At 42.6% G+C, this 19,756-nt stretch overlaps 1 protein-coding gene across 6 annotated transcripts in view; it reads right to left on the bottom strand.

Annotated features, from left to right (window-relative positions):
• Window positions 1–3,295: 3,295 nt before the first annotated feature.
• Window positions 3,296–19,756, bottom strand: part of LOC131911230 (serpin B6) — a 91,967-nt gene continuing 75,506 nt past the window's right edge. For 5 of the 6 annotated variants that reach the window (XM_059263206.1, XM_059263211.1, XM_059263207.1 and 2 more), the window contains 6 exons: window positions 14,664–14,838; window positions 13,261–13,413; window positions 10,890–11,007; window positions 7,524–7,666; window positions 4,122–4,277; window positions 3,296–3,821 (listed from right to left, as the gene is read on the bottom strand). In XM_059263206.1, the coding sequence (XP_059119189.1) occupies window positions 3,420–3,821; window positions 4,122–4,277; window positions 7,524–7,666; window positions 10,890–11,007; window positions 13,261–13,413; window positions 14,664–14,828 (1,137 nt within the window). In that variant the 5' untranslated portion in view covers window positions 14,829–14,838 and the 3' untranslated portion in view covers window positions 3,296–3,419. Of the gene's footprint in view, window positions 3,822–4,121; window positions 4,278–7,523; window positions 7,667–10,889; window positions 11,008–13,260; window positions 13,414–14,663; window positions 14,839–19,459; window positions 19,741–19,756 lie in introns of those variants that run through there. The other variant, XM_059263210.1, reaches the window with a different exon arrangement.

Here is a 19,756-nt window from a genome sequence, read left to right as displayed (position 1 = left end):
TTTACTTGGGAATGAGTGGCTGAAGGATGCAAATGGGAGAAATTCATCCAACTGCAGGGCCGGGCAGGACTGGAGAAACATCTGGCTACACTCAGTCTTTTACATTTATTCTTTTGAGAAATCTGTTCAGTTCCATGTCCCTATTTTAAATTGGGTTATTTGTTTTCTTGATATTTAAGGTTTTTCCTTTTTCTTCATATATTCTAGATACTAACGCTGTCAGATATACAACTGGTAAAGTGTTTTTTCTATTCTGCCAGCTGCCTCTTCACTTGAATTATGGTATCCTTTGCTGAAGAAGCATTTTTTTGGGGGAGGGGGTAGAGAAATTGTGAATGGTATTTTTTAAGGCAATTGTGCATTCTATTGTTTCCCTGATTTCATTTTTGGCATGTTTGCAGATAGAAGGCAACTTTTATGAATTCATTTTGCATCCTGCTACTTTGATCAAAGTGTTTGTCATCTGTAGTTTCCTTGTGGAGTCTTTAAGATCTTTTATACATAGAATCACATCATTTTCAAATAAGGATACTTAAGCTTCTTCCTTTCCTATTTGTATCCTCTTTATCTCGTCCACTTGTCTTATCCTTTAGCCAAGACTTAAAGCACAATATTGAACAGGAATGGAGAGAAAGAGTGGGCATCATTGTCGTGTTCCTTATGCTAGTAGAAATACTTTGTTTTTCTCCATTTAGAATAATGTTGCATTTGGTCTTACTGTATGTTGCCTTTATTACATTGAGGTATATCCCACATATCCCTAGATTACTCATAACTTTTATCATGATGGAATGTTGAATTTTGTTGAAGGCCTTTGCTGCATCTAATGAGATAATTATGTGGTTTCTATCCTTTATTTATGTGGTAGATTATGTTTATTGCTTTATGTATGTTGAACCATCCCTGCATCTCTGTGATCAATTGAACTGACCATGATGGGCAATGTTTGTGATATGTTCTTGAATTTGCTTAGCAACGTTTTTTGTCTGTTTCATTTTTGTTTGTTTGTTTTTGGTTTTTTGAGACAGGGTTTCTCTGTGTAGTTTTGGTGCCTGTCCTGGATCTCACTCTGTAGACCAGGCTGGCCTCGAACTCACAGAGATCCTCCTGGCTCTGCCTCCCGAGTGCTGGGATTAAAGGCATACGCCACCGCTGCCCGGCGCTTAGCAAGGTTTTTATTGGAAATTTTTATGTCTATGTTCATAAGGAAGGTTGGCCTATAATTTCTTTTCTTACCTTTTTTTTCTTCTTCTTTTATTAGTTTTTTATCTTGTTTTGGTATCAGGGTAATACTGGCTTTGTAAAGAGAATTTAGAAATGTTCCTTTCTTTTCTATTTGGGGGAATATCTTGAGGCACATTTGTGGCAAACTTCTACACAGAATCCACCTGGGCTCTCTTCAATTGAGAGATTTTTAATTACTGTTACCATCTCATGGTTTTTTAAAAGTTTTTTACATTATTTACTTCATCTTGAATTAACTTTGGTAGGTAATATAAATCTAGAAATTCATCTATGTCTTTTAGATTTTCATTTGGTAAGATAAAAAAAATTTTAAGTATGTCCTCATGATTTCCGGAGTTGCTGCACTGTCTATAGTGATGTCTACTTTTTATCCCTAATTGTACTAATTTAGATCTTTTCTCTTTTTTGGATAATTTGGGTAAAAGGTTATCAATCTTGTTAATTTTTTTTGAAGAACCTACTGTTTGATTCTTTGTATTTTTTGTTTTTGTTTGTTTCTATTTCATTAATTTTAGCCCCTCATTTGATTATCTCTTCCCATGCTGTTTTGGGATGCTGTTTGTTCCTGTTTTTTTCCAAGGATATCAGGCGAATCATTAAGTTACTAATTTGATATCTCAGATTTTTTGATGTAAGTACTTAATGCTATAGTGAACTTTTTCCTCTTAAGACTGTCTTGTGTCCCATAGATTTGGGTAGGTTGTTTTTTCATTTTAATTCAATTCTAGGAATTATTAATTTCCTTATATATTATTCCTTGACCCAACTGCCATTCAGTAATGTGCTGTTTAGTCTCCATGAACTTACGTACTTTCTGTAGTTTCTATTGGCAGCCAGCTTTATTCCACTGTGGTCAGGTAGACTGGAAGATGTTATTTCAAGTTTTCTAAGTTTGTTGAGACTTGCTTTGTGTCCTAACATGTGATAGATTGTAGAGAATGATCCATGGGCTGCTGAGAAGTGGTGTATTCTTTAGTTATTGGATGGAAAGCTCTGTAGCTGTCCACTAGGTTCATTTAATTTGTTTCACTAAACTCCAGTTAACACCAGATAGCTTTGATACCTGATCCTTCCACAGCTACCTACCAAGTGCTGGAATCACATGTCTACACCACCATGCTCAGCTTTTCCAGTCTCAGGTATTTTTGCTATAGCAACGGGACAGTGACAAAGGGTGGACATCAAAGGCAGCAAACTCTAATCTCCCTTTCTTCACATCAACTCCTAAATTCCATGTCTCTTAATGCTACCCACTCTGTCACCGCAGCTTGGCAGTGTGTGAGCAGCATCAGTGCCCTTTACAGAAGAACATCTCTTTTACAGAGCAGCATCTCTTTCACAGAAGAGACCCTGGCTTCTGTAAAACTGCACACAGGCCATGGAAGATCCTTCCTGCCACCCCTTAGAATCCCAACATGACTCTTTCACACAGACCACACCCCCCCTCAATTTCTTCACTTCCTGTTGAATGCTTCTATTATATTCCCAGCAAGTGGCAAACACAGCTTCAGAAACTTGTCACCTTTTTATCTGTAATATCTGTCACTAATTAGAAAGTCACCTGGTGTTTACTCATGCAGCTATGCTCAACTAGATTGCCGCGAATGACGGAATATTTTCAATCCTTGGGAGAAAGTGGACACTATGTATCTAAAGAGGTATGTGTGTCATACTATATGAGAAAAAACAGATATAAAGGAAAATGAGCTGTTCTCACTGGGCTGGGTCCCTGATCACCCCGCCTATCTAGCTTACATAAATTTTGGCACAAAGTTCTACACAGACTGTCAGAGGCATGTCCCTGCTGTCCACTCCTCAGAGCTTCAACTCACAGGTTTTTTAAGTTAAAGTGGAGTAAGATCCTGATGTTACCAAGAGAAGAGACAGAAGCACTGCTTCTCTTCTCTTGTCACAGGGGACACATGGCTGCCTGTGTTGGCAGCCATAGGGTCCTCCAGCAGGGATGAACTCTGTAGCCAGCAATACCACAAACCCCCAGAAATGCAATTGCAGTTCACAGAAAAAGCCCTCCCATGAGACAGACAAACAGTTATAAAGGTGGGATGCTAGAAAGCCCTTTATTTCAAAATTGTCATTGCACTTATGGATAAGGTCACTTGGGTCACAGGCAAACCATGGAGAATGGGTAAAAGACTGATAGGAGCATCCTTTCCTCAGGGAGAGGAGAACCGGCCACAGAACAGAATGCCATTGGTCTGAACATGCTGAATGAAGAAAAGGAAGGGGTGGTCGGCACAGAAGCGGGGGGTGAACCTCATGCACCTCATCATCATGATGGCAGCTGTAGCAGCAGCAGCCTCGGTGCCCTCCTCAGTGACCTCCACAAAGGACTTGTGCACAACCTTGGACAGGAACAAGTCTGGCTTGGAAGATATTCCAGAAAAGTCTGCCCTGTTGTCAAAGGCATCAGTCATGCCCAGCTTGCACAGGAATTCCTTCATGTCATAATTCTCCTCCAGTTTAAACCGTGGGAGGAAAACCTCCACCTCTTCTTCATCCATCTTGTCCAGCCTTGTCCACTCTATGAATTTCTCATAAGTTATTTCCTTTTCCACCTAGAAGAGAGTTCAAGACTTTAGGACAATGTTGTCACACAGGACACTTGAGATGATGGGGAGGCTCTACACTGCATGGGGAAGTGCGGCTGTAAGTTAATATAGTAGCTGGGACGGGTGAGTACAGCTCAGTGGTGAGTGTTTTTCAAGCAGACTCCAGACACTGGGTTCCACCCCAGCCTCACAAATGAGTGGAAGACAAAAACATGATCATGGGAGCCTAGGAGAGCTGCCCCAGCAGAAACCCAAATGCCACTCAATTTTTCTCTCACAGCTCCATTAAGGCCCCACACTCCTTACTGTTCTCAGTTCAACATGCTCATCTGGAAGCATGATGATCATGTTCAGCTCATTGCCAGCATAGGGAAGCAACAGAATCTTGGTGAATATCTCTCCAATATAGGTCATGTTGACGGTAAACTTCTTAAACATCATTTGCACAGGTTTCTCCTCATTCTGTGAAGGACAGATAAATATTAAATTGAAAGGAGACACAAGTGAAATATCGGGCAGATTCAATCAAGGAAGCCAGTCACTGCAACGAGGAATACTTGGCTTTATTATATTGTATATGTATGAGTATTTGGCCTGAATGTATGTATGTGTACCATATGACTATGTGCATTTATTACCTAGATATTTCAAAAAAGGGTGTCAAATCCTTCTGTAACTAGAGTTATGGATGGTTATGAGACACCAGTGTGTGCTGGATTAGAACTCTGCTCTTCTTCAAGAACATTTTTTTTTTCTAATTATTGAGCCATCTCTCCAGTCTTAGGAGCATTTTCTTAAATTGACTTCTAGAACACTTCATCAGCCTCTCAAATACTTGTTTAGACCTTACATGCCCCAAGAGGCCCCTTTTTCAAGGCTTGGTCCTCAGGAGTGCTAGAATGGGAGGAGGTGGAATCTTGCTTGTTTGAGACAGAGTCTCACTATGCAGCTCTAGTTGGCCTCAAACTTGCTACACAGACCAGGCTGGCCTTGAATGCACAGAGAGCTACCTACCTGTTTCTGTCTCCCAAGTGTTGTGAGTAAAGGTGTGTGCCACCACGCCTGGCAAGGGAACAGAATCTCTAAATGGTGAGGGACAGAGGGAGGTGTTTGTGTCATTGGTATGTGTCCTTGAAAGGGATTGTGGGATCCTGGACTTTTCCTTTCTTTCACTTCCTGGTCTTGAGATGAACCATTTTACTCCAGTACCTGCTCCTAGGATGCCATTCCAGTACCCTTAAAACAGGCCCCAAAACAATGGGTTCATGTCATCACAGACTTAAACCTCTAACACTAAGTCAAATAAACCCTTTCTCTTATTAAGTTGGCTGTCTCCACACTTTAGTGTCAGAAAGCTGACTGACCCATTCGCCAAACACCTGTGATGTCCTGGGCCAACAATTTTTTTCTATTGGGGGGTCTCATTTATTCTCATAACTTTGAACACATTCCCAAATTCACTGTTCTAGCCTGGACTCCTCCCTGAACTCTGAAATAATGTATTTTATAGTCGATTTGACTCCTGCACTTTGATATTCCTTTGTATAGCTGCTCTGCCTACAATTCTTACATGCCCTCCTTTCACTTGCCAAAACCAATCTGTGTCCTTGACTTCTGTCACTTTCTCACACCCTGCATTTGACTCATTACCAAACTGTGTTGTCTGTCCCTTTGAAATATAGCCCAAATCTGACTTTATTTTTAAGCCTTCACCTCAGTCAGTACAGCCCTGGGGTACAGTGATGACCTCCTTGTCACTGACCTCAGCACAGCAGCCAGAGTTCCCAGCACAGTGTAAGTCAGACCACACCACTGTGTGTGGTACCTACCACTCTAGCAGGAACAAAAGTTGAAGTCCTTGAAACACCCTGGTATAGAAAAGAGCCTGCCCTGCTTCCTGTTCTACTCCACTCTATCTTCTTTGATCCTACAGTCATAGGACTGTTTGTAGGGTTATTGTTAACTAGATTAAGTCCCTTTCTGCCCAACAAACTAGTCCTCAGACCTGGACCATTCCTCTTATGTCCTGGTGTCTGCTCACATACTATCTCCCAGTGAAGGTTTCCTCAGCAGCTCTCCTCTGCAACCGCACTCAAGTACAGCATCCTGCCACCTCCTTTGTATGTCTCCGAAGCTCTCCCACCAACCACTGTGGTCTTACCTAGGCTTATCTCCAATTTCTCTCCTCCAGGAAAACAAACCTGCACGAGGGCAGACACACTCAACCAGTTAATGTCTGGTGCACAGTAGGCTCTTATGTAACATTTGAAGACCATATTAGTGGCAAATTAGTGAGCAGGAATACTGCACGTAATATAAATACAAATCCATATCAACAAAAAATCTTGTGCCTTTGGAGGCATGACAATATATAAGGATTACAGTCAACTTCTGATGAAGCCACAGACCAGTCTGTGTTGAGTGCAGAGACAAGGAAGCAAGACAATGCCTCTTGGCCCTGTACTTAGCAGGGGCCACAGTAAGTAGTTCCACTTATATAATAAATGGGAAAGGTCTCAGAAAGAGGCTTCTTGTTCTCAGTCCTATGCCCTTCCCCATGGACTGCTGGAGTCAAAGCCTTGGTGTGAGCATGGTCAGGGTCAAAGCCTTGGTGTGAGCATGAGGAAAAGACCTCATGCTAAGGGTGGTAGAGCAGGAAAGCAGAGTCAGTTCCCAAGAGCATCACCCCATGCAGGAAACTCCAGGTTTCACCCATTTCCTGCCCTCCTGGTGGGTGATGAACTTGTATGAGTTCAACTATAGTCATCTAGGGTTTCTGTTGCTTGCAGTTGAAGGGAGTCCTTATGTATATTTTGTCAATAACTGATTTCAAAGACAGAAATATTTTAATCAGGAAAAAAAAGAACAGTTTAGTTGAGAATAAATCTTGAAATAAATTGCATTTCCTAAGAAAGTAGAGGTTCAAATTCAAGTTTGTCTGGGAGATCTGAGGACTGATTAAAATCCAGAATAACACTGGGCCACCAGCAAATAACATGCTCCAACCTCAAAGAGGTTGAATCCTTTGTGTGCTTGTCTATAAGCAAAAATCTGTGCTTATCCCATCAAACCAAGACAAATTTCACACACTGCTTCAGTGTTTACTGAGCACCGGCCATAAGCCAGGCACTCAGAAGCCAGCTGTCTGCCCTCTGCTCTTTTTCCAGCAGGGTGAGAAAGGTTCTTTTCCCACTGTATTGTTTTGTGGCAACCAGCTGGAGTTGTGGTCCTCTTGAAGGAGGGAGAAGACATAGGACAATGCTTCTAGGAAGATGCACTGAAAAGAAAGGAATGTGCACCACTGAGGGGAATCACGAGGAATGGCTGCATTCGGGACCATAAAGAGCCTCAGACACCACAGCTGGAGTTTAGACTTCCATATCTCCAAAGTTCTATGGCAGACTGTTTAAAGTACACTGCAGAGCTCTGCCATCAGGTCTGACCTCAACAGCTGTCAGTGAGAGAAGCAGGGCCAGGCCTGAACCCATACAGACTGCAGCCCCCATTGGCAACATGCAAAAGGAAAGGGAAGAGAAAGGCGTCCAAGCTGAGAGAGCAGTCCTGGCTGCTGAGCTCCCCAGAGACATGAGAGGCACGGGCTATGTGAAGCAGTTGTAGACTAGTAGAAGCAGCCTCCTTATGTTTCAGAAGCCAGTGTGAACAGGGGACCTTACCCAGGAGTCTCCTCTGCTACAGCACTGTGTTTACCTTGGTGACTTTGAAAGGCATCTCCCTGGTGTCCTCTTTGTCAAACTGCTTCTCCCAGTTTCCTTTGAAGTAGATGGCATTCACAAGGACCAGCAGAGTGTCTGAATTCAGTGTACCTGGAGACAGCAACTCTCTAATTTTATCTGAAAGAATGAATTAAAAAAAAAGTATTAAAAGGCATGAGAATGGCTTCCATAAGCTCATATATTTGAATGGCTGGTTCCCAGTTAATGGAACTGTTTGGAAAGGATTAGTAAGTATGGCCTTGTTGAAGGAAGTGTGTTGTTGGGGGTGGTCTTTGAGATTTAAAAAGCCTGCTGCCTGTGGAACAGCTACTGCTCCAGCACCACCATGCCAGTATGTTTCCTGCCATGATGATCATGAACTAACCCTTCTAAAACCATAAGCAAGCTAATTTGATGCTTTCTTTTATAAGAGTTGCCTTTGTCATGGTGTCCCTTCACAGCAATAGAACAGTAACAAAGACAAGACCCAGTTGGCTAACCGAGTTGGCTGATACATGCAAAGGGCTGACAGGCAAAGAGCACCCCCTCCTGCTCTGGTCAGGAGCATGGATAAGAGATTTTACTTTCTCTCAAAATAAAAGGACATTCGTCCTTAAAGCAACAACCCTGATATCAACATGAACACACCTTTTTTGTTTAAGATTTATTTTGAATTAATGTTGTGTGTGTGTGTGTGTGTGTGTGTGTGTGTGTGTGTGTGTGTGTCCACATGTGTGCTGATGTCCACAGAGGCGCCAAGTATTAGATTCCCTGGAATTGAAATGATAGAAAGTTGGTGTGGGTGCTGGGCACCAATTCAGCTCCTCTGCAAAAGCAGTTTGTGCTCTTAACTGCTGAGCCAGCTCTCCAGCACTAAAGCCAAACTCTTTCAAAGATTTAATGAGAAGAAAAATAAGCCCAAAAGGTCCTAGTACAAAAAACTTCATTGTTCAAATAAATACATAAAATATATGAGTTGGTGCTAAACATGCAGTTGGAATTTAAAAGCATCACTTGAGCTGGAAAGAGACATTTGGTGCCTACAACTTTAAGAAAGGAACTTTAGGTTGTTTTAAAATAGACTGATTACAAATTCAAATTTAAAAGTATTTGAAGTGATAGATATATTTATCTTAATCTGAACATTAGAGAATGCACAGTGCAAATTATATGGAAAGTTGTCACTATGTATATTTATGCATCAGCTTAAAAATAAATAGAAAGTAGACTAGCAGTAATAAAATGGATCTTATAAGTATAAAGCAATCTACAATCACAGGTTAATGGGGGTTGGGCCCAACAACTACAGCCTGCCTAGCTAAGTAGAGTTTGGGAGCATCACCCCCAGAGAGGAAAGAGCTATAGACCTAGAAGGAAAGCATTCTGGACTCTTTGGGCACCAAGGATGGGAGAGACAGCAGCAGATTGGTCGGTTATTGAATAGGTGTATCAAATACTGGGAGACACCACAGACAGCTGGGAAAAGCTGGGAAAAGCCAGATGTAGTGACACACTATTTAATCCCACCACTAGGAGCCAAGACAATTTATGTAACAGGATATAAGTCAGCCAGGGCTACTTATAAGTTTTCATTTATTTAGCCAGGGCTACTTATAAGTTTTCATTTATTTAGCCAGGGCTACTTATAAGTTTTCATTTATTTAGCCAGGGCTACTTATAAGTTTTCATTTATTTAGAGCAGTCTCCTAAGCTGCTGATTGTGATCTTACTGCCTGACTGTGTGGCTTGAGGGAAAAACTGCCAACAGTTGCAGCTTTTTGAACAGTCAATAGCTGAAACTTCATTCAAACTCCAATGCACGATGAACCTGAAGAGTGTACGACAGCAGCTCCTGTCTAGCTTCACACCACCTCACTCTGGCCTTGATCCTGAACATACATGAGCACTTCATACTGTGCATGCCATATATCAGAACTCTTATTTTTTTATCCTATAAAATTTTATTTATCCTATAAAATGCAGTGCCAACCAACACTGCAGCATCTGTGATCTACATACAAAGATTTCTGCTCTTAGAGAGACAGAATATCATCATTGTGAATAATAGACTTTCACTTATTTTCATGTTCTCATTCTCAGTGTGTAAGCATCAAATTATTACGTCTTTGGGGAGAGGAGATGACTAAATGGCTACAATTTCATATAGTATGCTCATCAGGTGGCTCACAATTGCCTGGAAATCTAGTTCCAGAGGATCTGGCACTCTCTGGCCTCTGCAAGCCCCTGCAGGCACAGGCTGCACATAAATGTATGTAGGCATATACACATACATATAAGATATTTATAAGTTTCAATTTATTATATCTTCTGATTATACTGTGTTACATAAACTCTTTACCTCATTAGTATGCACATTTGACTCCATCTTTAATTATGACAAAATTATAAGTATACCAACAGTTTTAAAACATAGTTCTGTAGATAAATAAATTTATAACTGTTTTATACACTGTACAAGGTAATATAAAAAGTTCTTAGGCAAAAAGGAGTTGGGATGGGCAGTTTAAGAGTTCTGATTTAGGGGCTGGGCAGATTGGTGCACACCTTTAATCCCAGAACTCAGGAGGCAGAGACAGACAGATTCCTGAGTTCCAGGCCAACTTGGTCTACAGAGTAAGTTTCAGGAAGCCAGCGCTACATACAGACACCTTATCTTGAAAGAAAAAAAAAAACCAAAAAACAAAAAACAAAAAGAATTCTGATTTCTGATTTAGGGCTAAGGATGCAGATCAATGTTAGAGAACTTTGCAAGTCTTTGGTTTTGATCCCCAGGCATGTCAAAAAGAAGTCCTGATTTAAAGAACAAAGGTTATTATTGTTTACATTTGAAGTGCCTGCGAAGGCATTAACAATATGATTATTAACAATAGACTACAAAGCCAGGCATGGTGGTGCACGCCTTTAATCCTAGCACTTGAGTGGCAGAGGCAGGTAGATCTCTGAATTTGAGGCCGGTTTGGTCTACATGGGGAGTTTCAAGACACCCAAGGCTACACAGAGAGACTCTGTCTCAAAACAAAACAACAAAAACAGAAATAAAAATAAAAAGACTATACACAGACAGATGGCCTGACAAGTAAAGATGCTTGCTAACAACTGAAGAACTGAGTAGAATCCCTAGGACCCAGTGGTAGAGAGAAAACCAACTCCTGTGAGTTGTCCTGAGTGCAGGTGTGCACAGATAGACACAAACACACAATAAACAAACTAACAAATGTACCATTTTTTAAAAATAGGCTAACTGCTTAACAGGGCGAGGTCTTGCTCAGCATGTTCAAGCCCTGGGTTCAAACCCCAGCTCTGAAAACAAACAAACAGAACAGATGGACTCTGTGTTCACCTTCTGTCTTTTTGGCCACCCAGGTGTTGATGTGCTGTCGGGACTGCTCTGTATCTCCCTGAAAGTCCAGCTCTTCCATCTCAGCTCCATAGAACTTGTGGCAGGAATCTTTAAAAGACTGAGACAGAGCAACATAACTACACAGCCAGGGAAGTGATTAGCACTAACAGCCTCCTTCCTTGATGATCAAAAGCAGAAAATCAAAATGTAATGGTGTACAGATGGGTTTTGCAAACAAATATACGGAAAGAGTGTAAAATCCAGCCCTCCTGTGTCCAGATCCCTTTAGTTTATTAATGAGGTAATTGGTGGGTGGTCTGAGTACCACTGAAAATCACAATGAACAGCTGGATCCTAGAAGTAGTAGCTGAGGCTCAGGAGACAATGAGGAAGACCCCCAGATGCAGTACTATCCTGCTGTCACTCTAGTAGGCCACCACATGGGCAGAGTGAGGCTTAACCCCACAAGGGCTATGACACCTCTGCACTGCACAGGATGGACCTTCTACCACAGTTTTCCATGCTGACAGAAATACAAATGTGCATCATTCAAAATGGTGTCACCCACAGCCCCAGAATACCAGGGAATGGCCATGGAAGCTAAGAAACTGAGTATTTCATTTTCATTTATTTTACTTCATGATGTGGAATTTGAAAAGCTATGTGTCCATGGTCACCATCTCAGGAAGCTCAGTTTCTGGGAGTGAGCAGTTCACAAAAATACAGTCCATGCTGGAGTGGGGTTCAGTGGTGCAGCACAGAAGTGGAGGACCAGCCTGGCATGCATAAGGCCTTAAAGGAACTGATCACCAGCACCACAAGACAAACCAAAGTTCAAGCCATTTTGATATATTCTGTAAAATGACAATGACTTTAATGACCACCCACATCTGCCTTGTTACAACAGAAAATTCAATACAACATAAATGAGCTGAAACTCCCATTATGTTGACAGTGTATATGGAATGGTTTCTCAATATTTCTATGAAACAGCTCATCTCATGGCTGCATATTTAATTCCTCATTGAGAGAACTGCTATTTTTCCTTTGTATATTTATGTGTGTGTGGCAAATATATTTACACACATGTGTGTAGATATGTACACATGTGTGTGCAAGTGTATATGAAGTCAATGTTAATGTTAGAAAGTGACTTGAAGTATCTTTCTCAAGAGTTAGTTCTGCACCTTATTTTTTGAGACAGCCTCTCACTGAACCTGGAACTCATCAACAAAGCTGGGCAGGATGCCCAGTGTACTCCAGAAATCCATTCCTCTCTTTATCCCCCAGTACTAAGCTTACAGACATGAAACTTTATGTTGGGTTTCTATGTGGGTGCTGGGGATCTGAACTTGGGTCTTCATGTTTTTATACCAGGCATTTTATTTACCAAATGAGCATCTCTCCAGTCCCTGAGGGAAACAGAATTATGATACAGGATTAAAACAGGCTGAGTATCAGCTGAGTGGTCTTAGAAGAGCCAATCTCTCTACACCTCCTTAACCACTGTAAATCAGGAGAGAGATGGCTATACCTCACAGGGTCTCTGTAAGATTTTTTTTTTCCGATTTACTGAGGCTCAACTTGAGCATTCTCAAAAAAAAAAAAAAAAAAAAACACCAAAAAACAAAACAAAACAAAACAACAACAACAAAAATTTCCAATCTCAAGATCAAAATTGAAAAGATCAAGATTGTTCAAGCCCCTGACAGGGAAGGAAATGAACACTCTGCTGATATCTCTGGCCATCTGGGATAGCAATGGAGCAACACATATTACAGTCTTAAGGCTTCATCTTCTTTTCACAAATGTATCTGCCGGCAACGCACGCACATGGGCATAAATTGACATTCAGTAACTCACTGTTGGTAATGGCCCACACTGTCACCCACACACAAGCAGTTCACTATGTCACTGCACATCTACACTCAGGACAATCAGATGATGGCTAATACTGAACAGTGCTTGGGCTGTGGGTCAGTGGTAGAGTTGGGGCTTAGATGTGTGAGATCATGGGTTCCATTTCTCACACCAAAAATGGGAATAATAATAATGAGACAGAGTCAAGTGATACTCAGATTCAAAGAATGAAAGAAACACACAAAAAAATACACTTAATGGTGTCATATAGGGAAAATTCTCACCTACTAAGTTTCTGTACGTGCAGAACACACACATCACCCTGTATAAAAAGAACCTATTTCTGGAAAGGGGCAGAGGTAGAGAATGGCTCTTGCTTAAATATTCTGTACAATAAGAATATGCTCACACGTGGTTCCAAAGCATGTAACCAAATACAATATCACATTAGTGGGAAAGGCAGTACGGTGAATCCTTAACCTACCGTCTCTGAGAACCACATGATACTTACTTCTAAAAGATCACAAGTCTTTTCTCCAAAGAGCTTATTAGCTGTTTTGAGCAAGTACTGTGTTCCAGTCTTGTTCACTTCGCTGAGAAGTGACTGGAAGCCCTGGTGGACATCTCCACCTCCACTGCTGCTGCATTTATCCAAAGAAAGCGCCTGAAATCAAAACATTAAAACACAACTTCAGCAAGCCCAGCTATATGAAATAAGTCAACACTCAACTCATCCTCAAAATCTCATATATCCTTGCTGCCACTCAAAGAACCACCCAATTAAAGATCAAAGTACCTTGACTGCTCCCTCTCTAGGGCTTTGCCTTGTTCCCTGTCAGCACCGAGCAGAAATGGCCCTTCACAAGTCCAGCTCTTCACATTCACTAATTGTGCTCTGGCCTCATGCATGGCTGCCAAGCAGACCTGCCATGACTCCAGTGCAGCCAGTTCTGACCTCAGACCATGCTGTCTCTTCCCGGCTCTTGGGTCTGGACTGGCTCCAGGACTGTCTACCCAATAGAATGGAGGAGAGTGACCCTGTTCCAGACTGGGCTTTAAAAGGCCTGGGAGCTGCCACATTTGTTCCCAGACATCATGGAAGGAAATCCAAGCCATCCTCCAGGAGGCCACATAAAAATCCTGGAGTAACTGCTACCACATATAGCTGCTTGAAAGAGATTCAAGACCCCAGCCAACAGTGAACACCTAGATGCCAGACCTCAGATACAATTCTGTAGACCTTCCAAGCCTCTGAAAAAGCTACACAAATGACTTCAGCTGCTCCTATAGGAAACAGATGAACTGCCCATCTGACAAAGAGAGTCAGTTTAAATTGAAGGCAACCCTCTACGCCCTAACTCCCTTCAAACAGGAGGAAGGCTGAGACAGCAACAAACACAGTATGTCTTGTAAAAATGGAAAGAAGCTGCCAAGACTTAACCCAGAATGCTAAGTCATAGCCCAAGATAGTCTCCCCTCTTATGCTGGGACGTTCTGTCTCTGCAGTTCATAAACCTCTGTAGCTAAAACACTATGTCCAAGAAGAGCCCTAATGGATATGTCCCTGATCTTCCAGCCAAGACTGAAACCATTCCAGTGTTCCTTACCAGTGAAAAAGCTGAGATTCATTAGGGGCAGAGAGGAGACAGTGGGCATCACAGGGGACCCTGGTGTCACCGCTTTGGTGTTTTTACTCAAGCTAACCCTCACATACACACTTCAAGCACCAATGAGTCAGTGATAGGATCCTAACAGATGCAGTGCATCCTTCTTCTCAACTCTCCAACCATACCCCTCTGTCATTTCATTCCCATTTGTTCCTCCAGTTGGATTAGTTTTTGAGACTGAGAGTGTGGAGGAGCAGCTCAGCTGACAGTCCATGGTATTAATCTGCTGGGAAATGGTGCTGGTTACCTGAATCATCTGGCTTGCAGTGTCTCCCTTTGCCCCCATGCAGACCATGGCCAGGGCCGAGGAGATGCTCATGGGTGAGAAAAATACATTTTTTGAGCTGTCTTCTCCCAGTATTTTCAAAAGGTTTAAGGCAAAGGTGCCATTTGCTTCCCGCAGAGGATCCATGATAGCGAGTCTGGAACGAGGGATTGAATCAGTATCACACGAATACAGGCTGATGTGTAGGCTGGGTCTTCACTCTCATTCACACAGTGATGCTGTGCCTCAGTGAACACAGGGAAAACACAGCCTGGAAATGAAAGGTCACGTGCAGAAAGTGATATAGCCCTGCTGGGGTAACTCAGGCCAGTGCCTTGTCTTCCTCATGTGCAGTAATCAGTACACGGGGAACCAGAAGGAAATGGCTCAGAGGACAAGAGGCAGGTAAGGACCCACCAGCCAGGAAGTCCACGAATGCAGCAGTGCAGGCTGGAATCAGGCAACTGTAGAAGCAGGGCCTGTCAGCTGTGACATCATCCCCATGCAGTTGTCAAATTCCCTTCCCCAGTCAGACAGTACAACAGTTCTAAGATTTCCCATCAGCGCCCCCCCCCCCCCACTGAGCAGTGGCTGAGAACTCACAGAGCATGGGGAGGGGAAGTAACAGGCCACAGGGAAGAGAAGGGTGTCCAGCTGTAGTGATGGGAACAGAATACATGGCACAGCTTTACAGCTATAGCTCTGGTCAGCTGGACAAAGAACTCAAAGACACCCAGTTCCCAAACCATGGAACCAGGGAAAGTTTCTTCACCCAGGAAGAGACTTTGTGGTAAGGATTAGGATCTTGAGATGAAATATCTTGCATAATTCAAATGGTCACTAAATGTAATCACATACAGTCTTATAGAAGAGGGGTGTTCATTGGAAGACAGGCAAGAAGAAATTAATTCAGAGAAGTGAGTTCTCTAGATCAAAAGACTGTGGCCAGCCATGATATCTGTAATCACAGCCCTGGGGAAGCTGTGGAAGAAAGCTCTCTATTTCAAGACTGGTTGAGATGCAAACAGAGAGGAAGAGGGGTTGAGGGGGAATCAGAACCCTGAGATTTGAACTGAGAATAGCAAAGGAATGCAAACTGGTTGTGATAGTGTAACAATCCAGGGCACAGCAGGGGGACCACACAGAACCCCCAGAGACCAAGAAGTGTGCAGACACATCTGACCTTCTACTAGGCTTACTTTAGTGGTTTCCCAGGATAGAATTATCACAGGGAGCATCCTCTCCCTACAGAAACAAGACTAGGGCTACCTTGTTCAAGGTCTCCCTGCCATCCCACTGTGGCTTAGCACCAGACACTAACTCCTGTTGTGGCCAAGCATGTGTCTAGCTAAAATAACTTTGGGTTTCAATCCCACCTTCATGGGGATTTGCAAGACCCCATCCAAACACCAGGTTTCTTCCTTCCTTCCCTGGTATCTTTCTGCAGTATTATCACTTGAGTTTTTCTCTACATGAACTGCAAATTGTAGCAGTAATTTGTTCCTAATCTAATATTCTTCAGGCCTTTTGGACTACTGTACTTGACCTGGGAACTTTAATATTTAACATTCCTAGAAGGAGTGTAAATAGTGCTGAATTCTTTTATGCCTTTTAAATCATCTTATTTGCCTTATTTAAATTTATTTATGGACTCAAGCCTTTGTATTAAAAAAAATCCAATTAATGGTATTTTTTTCCTTGTTGGTGCACAATACTGTCCTTATGTGGCTAGTGAGAATCTCTTTATATTGGTTACTTGACCCTGAGCTGTTGGGCTCAAACATCCTGGCTCCACAGCAACAAGAGAATACTATCCTGAATTCACTCTTCCAGACCAAAGCCAGAGTTGTTTCTTTCAGGAGAGGATTTGTGAAGCACTAACTCTGAGTGCTTGAAGAAGAGACTGAGTATTGGTGCCAATGTAAAATACAGCGGTTGGGCTGGAGAAATGGCTCAGTGGATAGAGGGCCTCCCATGCAAGTATGAGGACTTGAGTCTGAAGCCTCAGCACCCATGTACGACCAGACAAGGTGGCGCATACCTACAATCCCAATCCTGTGAGATGGGAGGTGGAGACAAGAGAATGTCTGAAAGCTCATAGGCCAGAAGCCTAGCAAATGCAGAGGCAAACTATGAGACCCTATCTCAACAAGGTGAAAAGCATGGACCCATAGCTGAGGTTGGTCTCTGATCTCCACAGGAAACCAAGACACAAGTGTCTACATCTACACAACATAAGTGTGCATGCATGTGTGCATGTACACATGCACACACACAACAAAAAGAAAATCCAACTGCTATGGTTGGGTACATCAGATGACAAGATAGGATAGATGATGCCTTTAAGGCCCCCATGGGCCATACTTTAAATTAGATCATCATTGCAAGTTCTCCTACATTCTATTCTTCTGAGACCCACTGGCACTTGGTTGGAGGCATTCATAGCCACACTCACTACTCTTCTCTTTCACTATATGGATGCTTCATAGCAATTAGAGTGTATTGAGCACATCAGTCAGAAGACTTCTAGACCTTGCTCTGTGAATACTATACAGTTCATACCTCTTCATATACGTCATCTGTTCTGGACCCAACATATTGTTTCGTTATTTATCCCCTTATTTTGATGCAGCACACTGTCCAACTGCTTTCTAGAAAGAATACAGCTAGTCTGGTTTCTTCAACATCTGAAAATTGATTATCCTTCCATGTTACTGAGTCTGGCAGGGTCTAAAAAAGGTTACATGTGACTTTACATCCTTAACTTTCAGTTACCGTACTGCTTCCCGGCTACCAGTTTTGCTGTTCAAAGGCGTGATGATATACACTGATCTCAGATCCATCTACTACTGCCCCTTTCCAACCCCTGTTCTGAAAGCTTATGGACTTATTCTTATTTCTGATATTCAGAAATGCCCAATTTTGTGTCCCTCCCTGAGCTCCACTCATGTGTTTTGCTGGACTCTTGGAGGATTCTTTCAAACTAGCAATTCAAGAAAATTTCCTCTTCACTCTGGAAACAGTTTTGAAGGTACTGTTCATTTCTCACAGACTGACTCTGCGCTCCCTTTCCACATCACCTATTGGTCAGATGCTAAAACTCTTGAACTGACCTCATCCAAGACTTCGCCAACTTGTGTTGCTGTGATAAAATACTCTGACAAAAGCAGCTTCAGTGAGCATGTACTTTGGCTCATTGATCCTCATACTTCCAGAGTTCAGGGGGAGATGAATGCTTGCACATTCAGCTAGCTTTCTACCTTTTATGCAGCCCGGAGAATGGTGCTGCCCACTTTTCTGGTTGGGTTTTAAACCTCAGTTAATCTAATCAGGATAGTCCCCTCAAAGGCCTGGCCAAGACACTGACCTAATCAAGATAGTACCTCACAGTACTCCTAAGTGATTCCAGAACCTGTCAACTAGAAAGTCATCACCAACCTTCTCCAAGTCCAGGCACACACAAAAACCAGCATTTGTATGGCACTTTGAGGCCAGTGACTACAGAGATGGCTGATGAGAATGGCAGCTAAGTGATGGGGTCAAATACTTGTACCTTTCACCAGCACAATGGCCCAGCACAGAGCTGAAAAGTCTGAAAACAGAAACTGGGAAACAGAGGGATGGTGTACCATGTGATCCTACAGCATATCCTTGCAGGCTCTTCCTGGCAGATACTGGGGTGGTGGGGGACACAATTGCTGATTATTCTAATTCAATCTACTGCTATTGGCCTGAGTTAGTTAAAACTCACTAAACTAATTTAAAGGTGCTTTGGACAGGAAACGGCCTAAAAGAATTTTAAGTACAGTTATTCCTGGATAACTGAAGGATATCAGTTGGTATCTGAAGATGCCAAAATCCTCAAGTGCTCAATTTACATATGTAAAATAACTTAATATTTGACCTAACCAATGTACAGTACACGCTCCTGTGTACTTTAAATGGTCTGGAGATGAGTAAATACCCAACACAATTTAAGTACTGGATAAATGGTCCCTGTTACCATACACTGTTACAATGTTTGGAAAACAAGAACAGAAAAAGGTCTATGTATGTCTATACAGCCTCAGGCTGGCTTCAAACTCTTATCCCCCTGCCTCAGCCTCCTAAGTGCTGGGATTACAGGTATATGGCCAACACATTTCAGTTTTCCTACCATGTTTTCTGTCAGATTTTGATTTCTATTTGCTATTTCATGCTGACTTTGTATGAAATTCATGTGTGGGGATAGTGTGGGGAGACCTGCAGGTATAGGGAGCCAAATAAACATGGTGTATTCAGCCAAGAGCCCAAATGCACCCTCTCTGTGTCAAGACACAAGTCGTAGTGGATACAATCACTCAGGGCAGCCATGAAACACTGGGACACTCCCATGTATACTGATAACAGTGAGGTCATTCCATGTGCCCCAGGACTATAAAGTTAGTCCTGATCACACACAGTTACCCAAGGTTCCTTGATACATCACCTCCCACACCCAGGCCCTACACTACTGGAGGAACGAAATAGCACCCTCCCGAAAAGTCTCGTACGTAGCACAAGCAATTGCCTCCCAAGTGGGCCAAGAAATACTAAGTGCCAAACCCCACCCAGCTTTCCCTCACACCCAGCTTCCTGACACCACATGAATGTTAGATTCCCATACTTCTGATTCTCAAAACTAATGTAAGCAGTAAAGGAGAAAGAACAGGCCTGTGGCTCATGACAGGGCCCTTGTTCAGCAGAGCAAGGCTCTGGGTCCATCAACAAAACAAGGAAGGAGGAAAAAACTAACTCACATGCCAATTTCATCTGGCACAGAAACTCTGTCAAAACTTTTCACATGTCCTTCCTCCTAGCCCGACAGACATCAAATCTTGCAACAATTCTTCTGGCGTGAGTTTAATGGGAAAAAGTTCAAAGATCTGGAATGGTTTCTCTTAAGTATCTGTTTGAAGGCCTCCCTGGATTTGCTGGAACTTCCCAGCACAACAAGGGCCGCGCCCCTGGTAGAGCCAAGCACACTGGACAGGAAAGAGGGGCCAGAGCACCCAGCCTTTGGCCTCTCTCCGAACCCCCATCCCCCACCCTAGATC

Source organism: Peromyscus eremicus, chromosome 5 (genome assembly GCF_949786415.1).
Source record: "Peromyscus eremicus chromosome 5, PerEre_H2_v1, whole genome shotgun sequence".
Classification (NCBI taxonomy): domain Eukaryota; kingdom Metazoa; phylum Chordata; class Mammalia; order Rodentia; family Cricetidae; genus Peromyscus; species Peromyscus eremicus.
This window is presented reverse-complemented; position numbering and strand designations above follow the sequence as displayed.